This window comes from Ochotona princeps, chromosome 8, assembly GCF_030435755.1.
Source record: "Ochotona princeps isolate mOchPri1 chromosome 8, mOchPri1.hap1, whole genome shotgun sequence".
NCBI classification, from domain to species: domain Eukaryota; kingdom Metazoa; phylum Chordata; class Mammalia; order Lagomorpha; family Ochotonidae; genus Ochotona; species Ochotona princeps.
In genome coordinates, this window is record NC_080839.1 from 56124034 (window position 1) to 56136225 (window position 12192).

The 12192-nt window shown below is 47.6% G+C and overlaps 1 protein-coding gene across 2 annotated transcripts in view; it reads right to left on the minus strand.

Annotated features, from left to right (window-relative positions):
* VIT (vitrin) overlaps positions 1–12192 on the minus strand; it is a 103110-nt gene that overhangs the window by 24707 nt on the left and 66211 nt on the right. For both annotated transcript variants that reach the window (XM_058668090.1, XM_058668091.1), the window contains 3 exons: positions 10008–10064; positions 8591–8656; positions 2084–2146 (listed from right to left, as the gene is read on the minus strand). In XM_058668090.1, the coding sequence (XP_058524073.1) occupies positions 2084–2146; positions 8591–8656; positions 10008–10064 (186 nt within the window). The remainder of the gene's footprint in view (positions 1–2083; positions 2147–8590; positions 8657–10007; positions 10065–12192) is intronic.

Here is a 12192-nt window from a genome sequence, read left to right on the forward strand (position 1 = left end):
CCCCAGTAACTTGATGGTTCGGGCTGGGATCTCATCTGATCTCCTAGCTGCTTGTGGTATCATGGCTGTCTCATTAGCAGGAAGCTGAGTCAGGAACTGGAGCTGGGTATCAAATCCAGTATTCTGACACAGGATACAGACATCTCAATCAGTGTCTCCATTGCTAGGCGTCTGGCTCCTCCCTCCCCCACCCCCCAAAATAAGCAATGCCTGATTTCTATAGTATTTATTTTGTTCCTTGCAGATCGTTTTGATCTTGCTTGCCTCTTGAACTGTGTTTGGGGTTGACACGCTCCTTATATGGCTATGTCTTAAGTAGTTGAAGTTCCTTTATTTGGCCCCTTTCGCTCCCTGGCCTCGTGGCTGATCTGAGGAACCCCTCTGTTTTCTCCTTCCCAGAACTCTTGAACACCAAGCTTCTGGCTCAAGGCACGTGCTGACTGGCACCCGGGGGCTCTCTCATTGAGGTGGAAGCCTGTGGCTCTGCAGCTTGAGGCAAAGCCAAATAGATGGGACTGGTTTGTGAACTGTGCTTTGTGTGTGACCTGCTGTGGTTGCGGAGGACCGAGGGAGCAGGGCAAGGACAAAAGGAATCATTACCCATTTTAATTGCTTTGTGCTTCTTCTTCAGCTTTACGCAGTTTTGTAAGTTCGTGTTGCAGTGTCTCCAGTGTCTTGAGTCTGTGTTTCCTAAGCCTGGGTGCAAGTCAGGTATACACATTGTGCAGCTTTAACCATAACCATGCCTGGACGGCACAGTGGGTGCTGCCTCTCCCATGTTAGTGCGCAAAGGCATCACTTGCGGTCGATCACCCCGCAGAATCAGTAGGGTCTGGGCAGAGACTCTGAGCATGTGTTTCTGACAAGCTCCTGTACCTGCTGTTGCTGCTGCTGTTGGCTGTCAGACCACACTTGGGAGTAGCCAGCCTAGAGGCTGCCTGGCCCATGGGGTGTGAGGCAGAAAGGGGGTACTATCAAGATCCCAAAGGTCAGGCCTGGCACTATAGCCTAGTGGCTAAATCCTTGCACCTTGCATGCGCCAGGATCCCATATGGGTGTTGGTTCATGTCCCAGTGGCTCTACTTCCCATCCAGCTCCCTGCTTGTGGCCTGGAAGATCAATCAATGATGGCCCAAGTCCTGGGGACTCCACACTTGCATGGGAGACCTGGAGCTCAACTCCACCCATTGTGGTCACCTGGGGAGTGAGTCAGCAGAAGGAACAGCTTTCTCTCTCCTTCTCTCTCTATATTTACCTTTCTAATAAAAATAGATCTTCAAAAAAAAATTGCAAAAGGTCTTCAGGGGCTGCCGATTGGTTGAAAGCTCACTGGTGGCTGGTGGGCAGTGACATTCTAGGGGCTGCCCCCACTCCGAGTTTGTTGCAGGGTTGTTCCTTTGGTCTCTCATCCGTGTTAACCTCAGCTGGCTGCTGCTTCAGCCCCATTTCTTCCTTCCTTTGTTTCTCTGGGCCTTCAGTTCTGCTTTCATAGCCTCGGTTGTGAACCCCAGCTCACCAGCGTCCCACTTTGCATTTCTGATTGGGAAGTTCCTCGGAATGTCAGATCTGGTAGACATTTGTCGACCTGACCGAGTGTCTCACTGAAGATGACAGACATCAAGAACTACCGCCCACTCCATCTCCAGAGTTCCTGTGGCAGGCCGTTTCCCTAGTTACCAAAAGCATCTACCTCCACCATAACCCTGTGGATTTCGCCTTCTCTGGAGCTTTTGAATCTACCCATTGCTATTTCTACTTCCAATTTCTAAGTTCTGGCCATTATCACCTTCGCAGGGCTACTGTCCCTGCTAACTGGCCGGCCTCTGCTTTATCCACTCTTGTTGCCCCATTGCATCCGTTCTTTACCCTGTTACCATAGTGACGTTTAAAATAGTCTCCCGTTCTGTCACCCAGAGAGGTTAAATCCTTCAAACTCTTTCCTTTCCCCTTAGAACAAAGTGACAGAAGAGAGGAGATAAATGGATCCATGGCAGGAGAGAAGAGGTTTTGGGTGGGAGTGAGTGGGTAGAGAGTAGATCAGATGTCAAAACTACCATAGGTCTCTAGTTGTCGATTAACTTACTTGGATCTCCCTGGGATACTGGCTCCAAAGATTGTGTGCTGAATTCTTCTTTTGGAACAAATCCTGGAAAGAGCAGTAAAACTTTTGGTGACTTACAAGCACAGGAAGCATCTGGCCTCCCCCCGGAGAAGGGGACATAGTGGATATTCACACCCAGCTCGGGGGCTTGGTTTAACTGGCTAACTTCTCCACACTGTACCCTCATCCTGAGAACAGAAAGAATGCTACCTGACAGTCTACCAAAGGTTCTGCTGGGCCTTCAGGAGCCTGTCTTCTGCTTCCATGAATTTATTCTATCTGAGCCATAGTTTCCTTATCTGAAAGCAGTAAACACTTTGCGAGTCTGAAATTTCCTCTGTAAAATTCAGAGAATCTTGAGGTCAGGAAATGTGTTTTGCTCATTAGGTAAATCTACACTGTGCAGTCTTTGACAACAAACTCAAGGAACAAAGATGAATAAGACAGGAAGAGACCAGTTGGATGGGGGCTGGATGTTGACTGGAGGAGACAAATTGGATAAACGTAGCACAAATAAGAGGGTTTAACACTCAACCCACCACTCAGGACTTCAAAACTGGAGGTTAAAATGCAAAATGCTTCATGCTTTGAGAGGCTGTGGGCGAGATAAATGCCAGCCGTGTGTGTGGCCACCATGCACGTGGGTCCTCACACCCATTCCAGGAGGTGCCAAGTTCACAAATACACTTTCTAAGGAAACAACAACAATAAATGAAAATCCCTGTAGGTTTGATTGGGCGGAAGGGATTCACAGACAGAGTCAACTTGCATCAGCGGAAGCCAGTCTCCTTGCTTTGCAAATGCCCGGAACTTCCTGGGAGTCCCAGCGTGGAGGAGAGGGTTGGGGTCTCTGCTCACTCTTAGCCTGCGGTGAACTTTCTCCTAATTCTTTTTTCAGTTTGCAAGGCACATGGTTTAATCTTCCTCTTAAAGGTCAGCAAGCAGCAGTCGTTTCATACTTCCCAAAGGGTGTGGGGCAGGATTTCTCAGCCAGGAGCTGCTCGGGGCAGCCTGGGAGGGATGGATGAAGCCAAGGCAAGGACCCTTGGCGTGGCATTCGCCTCACACCAAGAGCAACCATTCAAGTGGCAGGAAAAGCTGAATTGCATTTTGCCAAGAAGGAAGCGGAAATAGGGGGAAGTCAAACTGTGGGGTCGGATGGAGTGAGGGGCCATTTGGGAGGCCCTTCCGGCTCTTGTCATTGCATTTCCTTCTCTCTGTTCAGCGGTTGCTTCCCACCTCAGGTTCCCTTACAGACATTTTGAAGTGTCCTCCTTAGAGTCCTGCCCCACACCACTGGAAAGGCTGCCATGGCTGAATTTGTGCCACCAGTTGGATTTTTTGGACTCTGCTAGTTCTGGACTTTGATGTATCTTGATCTAGCCTTGCCTGGGAGGCTGGATCTAGGTTTCCACAAGGCCACGTCTTCTCCTTTCAAAATGAGGAAGGGACAGACGTGTTCCTCAAACCACACAGCGGAAGCTCCCAAGTGAACTCTGCAGAAGATAAGGTTTCCCAACCAAAATGTCCAGTAAAGGAACAACGGGACGTCTGTGTGGTCCTTCCCCCCCCACCCCTTGTTATCTTTCAAAGCTCTTAAAGCCAAAGGCGTAAATCTCTTTGCCTTCTTTCTTTTACTGTGTACTAAGAGTCCTGGAATAATAGGGATCCTAAGGCGTGAGAACATCTCCATTGTCATTGAATACAAAGCTGCAAGGGGCTGGTTGGTGCTGAAATACCTCCATGGACAAGTGGCCCTGGGATTCCAAAGGCAGGAGGGTGCTAACTGTCCTCCCCTACAAAGTGGTGTTGGTGAAGTCCGTGATCTGTTTTGGAGGGGTGGGGGAAGAGAGGTTATACCTGGAAAGTCCTGGAGGGAGCACAGACAGTCCAGAGAATCTCCTTCTCTTGGTCTCTTCCTGCCTCCTTCCTTTTCTCACAGAAGATGGCTAATGTGAACAAGTGTTTCATTGCTTAAAGGCTATTAGCTTTTTTGCTGCTGGCCGGGGTCATTCACACACATGAAAGAAGTGATAGTTTTCTATACTGATTAAGTTGCCAGGCTATTCTGAAAGATACTGTATGTTCTTGCATACTCTGCTTGAAAGGTGACTTTAATCTGACTCAGCCGTGAATTGGGGGTGTGACCTGGAGCAAGGCTTGCCCCCTCCAGGAAACTTGCTGCCTTTGAAAATAGCTACTTAGTCTTCACTACTTTATCGCCACCTACTGATAAATACATGCACTTTTCTTTATTCCTTAGCACACTATGTTGCTGACTTGCTCAGTTGTTGCCCCAGCATCGCTCATCGGCAGGAAAGTTATTGTGGGGTGCTCCATACCCTGAGCATCCCACCAGCAGCCAGGAGTGTCCACAACTCTCTCCTTTCCTGAAACCCTGCCCTTTCATGACTGCCACCTTCATTTTGTTTGGGACAAGTTTGAATCCAATGACATGGATCCAAAAGCAAAGGGCTGAAAAATATTTGGACAGCTGAGGCGTGGTGATTTTTGGACTTGGTAGGAATGAGAAGGTTGGGTGGGTATTTGCATCCTGGCATCCAAGGGGAGCAGCCTGGGATGGGGTAAAAAGTTAGGGTGCAGTTAGGGTCTACCAAACCCTAGCTGGGGGCTTAGGAGCCCACCCATCTTCTCCTTAATCCACCTCCAGTTTTTTCCTGGGGAGGGGACAGCCTTAAGACGTGTCCTCCCCTGCCTCAAATGCAGGGCAGCTAGTGGAGATGAATGTGTATAGCCACCCTGGAAATTATGCTTCTCTTTGCAAAACATAATTAGTTTTGTGACAATCTTTGGTTATTTCAGATACACTCAGTTGTAAGACAAGTACTAATTGTAAACAATTTCAATTGAACATATAGAGACCATGAATGTTTCCCTGAGAGCTTGCTCCATGTCAGGAACTGACTAAAGCCTTGACGAGTGTTGGTCACAATAACCCTGTGAGTTGTACAAGCTGCCACCTCGTTATACAGGTGAGGAAACTGGCTTACAGGAAGTGGCTGAGCTGAACTTGAGCCCAGACAGGCAGGCTCCAGAGGTGGCTGCATTTAGCCAGCCACATTGTCCCCTTGGCATCCCAGGGCCTGTGACTAGAGCCCTGAAGTATGAAGCTTGGCATGCCACCTGTGGGCCACCTACTGTGGCTACTTTGGAACCATTCCTGCTGCTAATGTTCTGGCAATGTTTGGCGCCAGTCACAGCTCCTCCTGTTCTTTTGAGCATCTGCAACTCACCTGCCTAAGACCCAAGGGGAAGATGCAGTGCCTGGCCCAGGGGTCTGGAGTTTGGGGGACAGAAATGTATTTGGCTCTTTAACATCTAGGTCTTTCCCTGGTGGCTCTGCAGGGGAGCAGTTTTTAGCAGAAATGGCAGCCTGGGAGGCACAGACCTCTGCAGTTGGGGGAGTTTCCTGGCCTCCTCTCCTAGGCCTGGGTCGCGACCACAAGGCCTGGATGTTTTCATCTGGGAAAACTCCCTCTTCCTGTGCTTCCAGGGGCCCCTAGATGGCACTGCAGGTGTGCTGCAGGTGTCGCCTTATGACCAAGCACACCAGGACTTTCAGACAAGACGGAGGACCATCTGTGGAGCTGGGCACTAGTCTTCATGCTTGCTGCATTAGTCACTTGTTATTATTACAATGAAATAGCTGAAGCAACTAACTCTATAAAACAGCTTATTTATCTTTCAGTCTTGGAGGGGCAAGTCCAAGATCAGGTGACTTCTTTGGCCTCTCGGAGTGTGGGGAAGGGCAGTGGTGAACGGCGTGCAGGGGACGGGTCACGTGGTGAGCCAGGAAGCACAGGTTCAGGTTTTATGACAACCCTCAGGTGAAAACCACCTTGTGATGGGATGCCCCTAATGACCTGACCGAAGAACAACAACCTACCTCTCACCACCATCTTTGGATTACATTTAGAGTCTCTTCATGCCATTAACTTAATGGCCTTTGGGAGTCCAAAGTTCTGCCTCAGTTCAGAACTTTCAGACCCTCTTCATGCTACAGCTCCAGCAAAGCTACAGTGTTGGCTTTGTTCATGAGTTGGTTTCCGTTTGAGACCTGGTAACCTTGACTCTTGGGAACAATGTTATCTCCAGTGTTAGGTTTCTAGGACAGTTAAGTTTATTTGATCCACAGGACAGCCTATGATGTCATGGAGCCAAACGGCAGAAGGATGGTTCAGAAAAGTCACTGAGGCTTCATTTGAACTGTCAGGACTCTGCCACTGTCTCCTCCCTCTGTGAATGCAGCAGGATCAGCCTGCCCCAGCTCCTAGGGCGCTGGTGGGGCTAGGGATCTGACGGTGGAAAGCCTGGAGCATAGGAGGGAGGGGCGGTACTGAGGAGGAGCATGTGGGACCTGTGAAGGCAAACTTTTAGCCACGGGATTCTGGAATGTTCCAACACACAGCACAATCTGTGACACATAGTAGCCTGAATAAATATATCTTTACAATAAAACTTCCATTGTAATGAGAGTGGTAGCTTACATTGGGGATACGTGAAGTTCCATGTTGGCAGAAGGTACAGTAGAATGAGTGACAAGAATTACATATGTATCCTGAGACGGGGGGTGACATATTGAGCCCAATGACAACATCATCACGTCCCGTGTAGCTGCTTGAGTTTGTTAATGGGCTGACCTAAACAAGGGACCATAAGGTACATGTGACATTTTATAGTGATTGGAATGAAGACAGGTGGCATATGCATCAGTTTTGCAGGTAACATATTAAATGACAGAATTAAGATTTGGGGAAATTATACCACACAACGGGAGCATGTAGTAGAGATATGTGTGATATTTCAATTTCTGTTCAAAGACTCGGTTGTACACACAAGGGATTGGAGTGACCGCTTCTATAGAACTCTCAGCGAACAAATCCTGGAGACTGTGTTGCTGCAAGCTAGGAGGAGATGAGTAATTACAGGGTATGGAGCCACGTTATCAGGACCTGTTGGAGGGATCGGAGGAACTAACCCTGGGGAAAATGAGGCATCCAGGGGATGGGAAGTCTACTTCCGTTATATTTAGAAAGCACTTGAGCTTGACAAACTCTTAGAGTCTCAGCCTCTTTGTATTCTTTAAAAGTTATTGAAGATCCCAAGAACTTTGCTTTGGGTGAGTTATCGCTAGTAACTTTTATCAATTAGAAATGAAAACTGCATTTGCAACAGAATATTAACTTGCAACACATTTAAATATCCAAGAAAACTAGGCCTGTTATATATTTTTTTATCATAAATGCAGCTTTTTAATGACAAATGGCCATTTTCTTAGGACTCCTAGGAATAGCTTTCTTCATTGTCACAATGCAGACAGCTAAATTCTGATGCTAACTGCTTCAGTCAGTGTGTTGTGATGTGCTGCTTTTGTGGAAGTATAGAAAGTCTATCCTGATACAGATGAAGTCAGAAAGAGGAAGTCCCAGACTTCCTGAAAACATGGCCTCTGTCACACATTTGGAGAGCCATTGGTTTTGGCAAATCAGGCAGAGAATCTAGATGGTTACATTTAACCATACCATCTGCCAAATGAAAATGCTGGAAAAGTATCTGCCGTGTGAAGTTATTGGAGACAGAGTAAAATCCTCTGTCGGACATTCCACAAGGGATTTGTGGTGGGTGGGTAATTGAATTTCCTTACCTGATGCTCTTCTGGTTGAGTAGCTGTGCCACTTGCCTGATGTGAATGACCATGTGTGACATGAGAATTTGATGAAGGATGTCCAAGAGCCCAGATGTTCTTACCTGCTTTCACCAGTGTGTGTGAATGATTCCCTCCCTCTAAGGAGGAGCCATGGTGGGGTTGGCTGTGCCTGAGCAGCCTGCGATAAGAGGGCCCTCCAAGGCCAGGGTTTTGGAAGGTTGTGGGGTACTCAGAACACTTGGAGGGATGATGGTAAGGAAGATAAGAGCAGCAGAAATGGGTAGGATTTGAGAATAGAAGGGACCGGAAACATCTGTGTGGGTTAGTAAGAGGGCAAATTATTGAGAGCGTGAAGGAGAATGAGGCAGCTGCTGTCAGAGTTAAGGTACTGGAGGGAGAAAAGGTTAGAAACAGGAAGTGACGTGGAATAAATATGGCAGAGTGATCAGGCCATAAGGATCGTGTCAAATGCCTTATTGCTAACCCGCACTCCTTTCCCCTGCAATGGTGTTTACTTCACATGGGGTGTCTGGATATTCATGCTTCATCCCCGAGGTCAGGCTGCTTGGATGGGTGAGTGTGTTGGGGGGCTAGATCTTGAGGGTGATGAGTGATGAGAACCCTTGGGCATCTGGATTGACCGGGACTTTCCTCTTTGACACGTGATAGAGCAGACAATCCCAAGAGGTGTTTTCTCTGGGTTAAGATAGATTTGTATGTCTCCAAACACCAGTGACCTGCAGCTGCACTGAAGACGGAGGTCAAGAGTGGGTGTTGGTGGGATGGGGGGCGTGGGAATAGAGAAGGGGTGGGCAGCTTACCCAGGCTGGCATCTGCTCCCATGGGTTGCTGGAAGGCAGCTCCCACATAATCCTGCCTTGGGCTGCCTGAAGGGATTACACATGATCAGCTGATGTGTTGACTGATACCCAGCCACCTTCTCTTCCTTACCCCTGGCGGAAATGACCCTAGTTCAGGTTTTCCTTGGAGGTCAGCTGAACTCTCAGCGGTTGGCACTATGCTTGGGAGATGCAGAGATCCTAAGCAAGAGGACAAGATGGGAGAACACACCCTCCTGAACAGTCCCACGGGCCTGCCGAGGGCCAAGATGGTTCAGGAGTCCCCATTCTGGCTGATATTCTGATTAAGAGCTTTTGTCCTGGATGACAATGCATCAGCCTTGACCAAAGAACCTCATGGAGGCGCTGCTCCAATCTTACAATTCCCAGGAATCTTTACATGTGGAGGGCAGACAAGCGTCACCCCATAGGAGGAAGGCCTGGACATCTCTCTGTCACGGGTCCCTGCCTTGGACCATAGTGCACTGTAGCTTCAAAGGGAAAGGCATAGCTCTACTAAGTGCATCAGTTCATGGGCTAGGCTTGATCAGAGGTTTGTGGAAAACATTCAGCATTATTCAGTTTTTGCCCTAATCCCTGTGGGTCTCAAGAGTATTACAAAGAGAGGCTGGCACTGTGGCGTAGTGGGCAAAGCCTCCACCTGTGGTGTTGGCATCCCATATGGGCTCCAATTCATGTATAGACTGCTCCATTTTTGATCCAGTTCCTTGTCTATGGCCTGGGAAAGCAGTGTAGGATGGCTCAAGGCCTTGGACCCATGAGCCCACTTGGGAAACTTGGAGGAAGTGCTTAGCTTCAGATCAGCTCAGCTCTGGTCATTGTTGCTATTAGGGGAGCGAACCAATGGATGGAAGATCTCTGACTCTCCTACTCCCTGTAACTCTACATCTGAAATAAAAAATAATTTTTAAAAAGGTATTGCAGAGAATATCATTTGCTGTGTTCTCAGTCCTTGAACCAAACCAGTAAGGGACAGACACAGTGCAGGAATGCTGAATCCAGAGGCAGCTTCCTAGAGCAGACAGAATGCATATCTTTGTGCCATGTTGTACAAGTGCCCTTCCCCTCTCTTTCCCCCGGTTCCCCAGGCATGAACCCCTGAAAGTGCCCCTTTTCAGCTCGTAAAGAGCCTGGTTACTTCATCCTTAGGAATTTCTGCCACAGCCTTCCAGAGAGGGCAGAGCGGGAAAGGGTTTCCTTACTCAGTAGACAACCCTACTTTTCCGACAAGTTGGGACCCTAAGCAGTGCCTCCCATTGCCCTCACTGGTCTGCTGCTCTCCGTCCAAATAGGAATCAAATGGTAATGATGTGGAAAACCTGAGTCACATGGAAACCAGCTTAACTTTCCACAGCTGAAGCGGCAGGGTAGCGCTTACCTGTGTTGGCACCGGCGCTGGTTTGGCTGCTTGTGGAGGCGGTAGAGGACCAGAAATCTGTAATCACATTTGACTGATCAGAGCATGAATTTAAATCTAGATCATTCTTTCCATGATCCAGTCTCACATGACATTGCCAAGGACAGAACCAAGCTAAAGCCTGACCTCGGGCAGTCTGAACCTGTCCTGGCAGAGGCATTGAAGAGGGGGAGAAAAATAGGACTCAGCTGAAAACACGGAGCCCACATTTCACAAACCCTTGCATTTCACAAGAGTGCTGTGTTCTTGCACGCTTCATTATTCTTACAATAAGTTCTCCTCGACTGGGCCACTCATGGGGAGGTTAAAGTAATTCCTCAATAGAAACGTCACTTGACATTTAGCACTTTTCTTCAACTGTGTTAGCACGGTGTAGGATGCAAATGGCATCGGCTGTTGTTTCTGGAGGTGCACCATGGGTTATCCCCAATTACTCGGAGAGAACTAGGCACTTCAACATTCGTTATGTGTTGGACAATTTCTCTGAAGCAAGGTTTTACAAAGGAAGAGAGTGGAATTCGAAGGCAGAGCTCCTTTGGGAGGCGGGAAGCCCCTGTAAGAGCCCGCTGAGGGCAGGACCCAAGTGTCAGGGAAGGAAGGAGGGAGGTTGGTCTCAGAACTGGCTCCATCCGCAGGCACCTGTGACTCCTTTTTTTCCGTGCCGATTATCTGAGAGAACCTGAAAATAGTTTGTTTTCAAACTATGATGATAACACAGACTCATCATAAAACCTTCACGTATTAGGCATAGCAGGAAATCATCTGGTTTTTCCAGCAATTACTAGTATAACCCTTGGAAGATAAAGATACACTTCTTTTCTGTGCACAAGTTTTCATACACAGCAGTCTGCCACGGGGCCAGTTTTCTTACATGAGTTAAGGGTGTAAAGTCATCAGCGACATTTTAATAGCTATATGGCAAATTCTTCAACTGTTCTTCTAATGAGGGGTAATTAAATCATCTCCATTTATTTGTCTATTCTGAATAGCATCTGTGTCCATGCTCTCGTCACTGTTGGTTGGTCATTACCTCAGAGGAGACTCGCATGGGTGTTCTAGCTTCACGTTCTCACCCAAACTGCGTATCGTTAATATCTCATGTGAATTGGTGCGAGATGACATCTTGTTTAATTCGCACTTACTTAATTCTCAGTGATTTTGAATATTTATGTTTTGATTTATATGTCTGTTGGCCTTTTGGAGTTCTATTATGGCTTACCTGGTCATGACCTGTTCTTATTTTTTTCTGGAAGTGTTTATCTTTCTGATATTTGCAAGACTATATTTTACCAAAATTATTTTCTAGGTACCTTAGGAAAATGAACTTTTACAGAGGAGAGAAATGTTGTGGAGAAGGGCAGTTGCCCATGGAAAGAACTGGCAGCAGTGGGTTCTGGTCTCTCTTCCTGGCCCAAGGTTTACAGCTCCTTCCCCTTTCATTTCCCTAGGCCGGTGAGAGGAACGACCACAGCCATTGTCATGCCTTCCCACCAGGCGGCGTTCTTTCATCTCTGGCCTACCTTTGTTTATGGACACACACAACGCTAGACAGTTGAGGCCACCATGGCACTTGTTGTAATGAACCTAACACAGGAAACAGTGGTGGGGTAACCATTAGTCCTCACATGCTCATGAGAAATCCAGCTCATTCTAGATCTGGGCTTGGAGGGATTTGACATTTTCCCCAGAATTCCCACCTAGGACCCCCGGCTCTCCAGGCTGCTCCTCTGATCTTAGGATATAGCTCTGTGTTTTCTGGTTCTTGGCCACACAGGTGGCTCCTGCCCAGAGTCCTAGGCTACGTGAGCTGCTACTGACATCCTGGTGGGACACATTCACTGAGGAAGCCCTAGCTCCTAGAACAGTGCCTGATCCACAGTAGGCATTAATACATATTTGTTGAGTGAATAATATATTTAGCTTGTCTGCTATATCCACAAGCACTTCTAGAATCTAATGACTACAGTCAAATATGTGACTGAAAAACTTTGGGATTGCAACAACAGCAACTCCCTTGTCTGCCAGCAGCAGCAGAATTCTCTCTTAACTGGCTGAATATTTTCAGCTTACTCAGAGAAAAAAAAAGGAGTGATCTAAATGCTATTTCATTTAGTTGACTAAAATATTAGAAATATTAGAAATATCT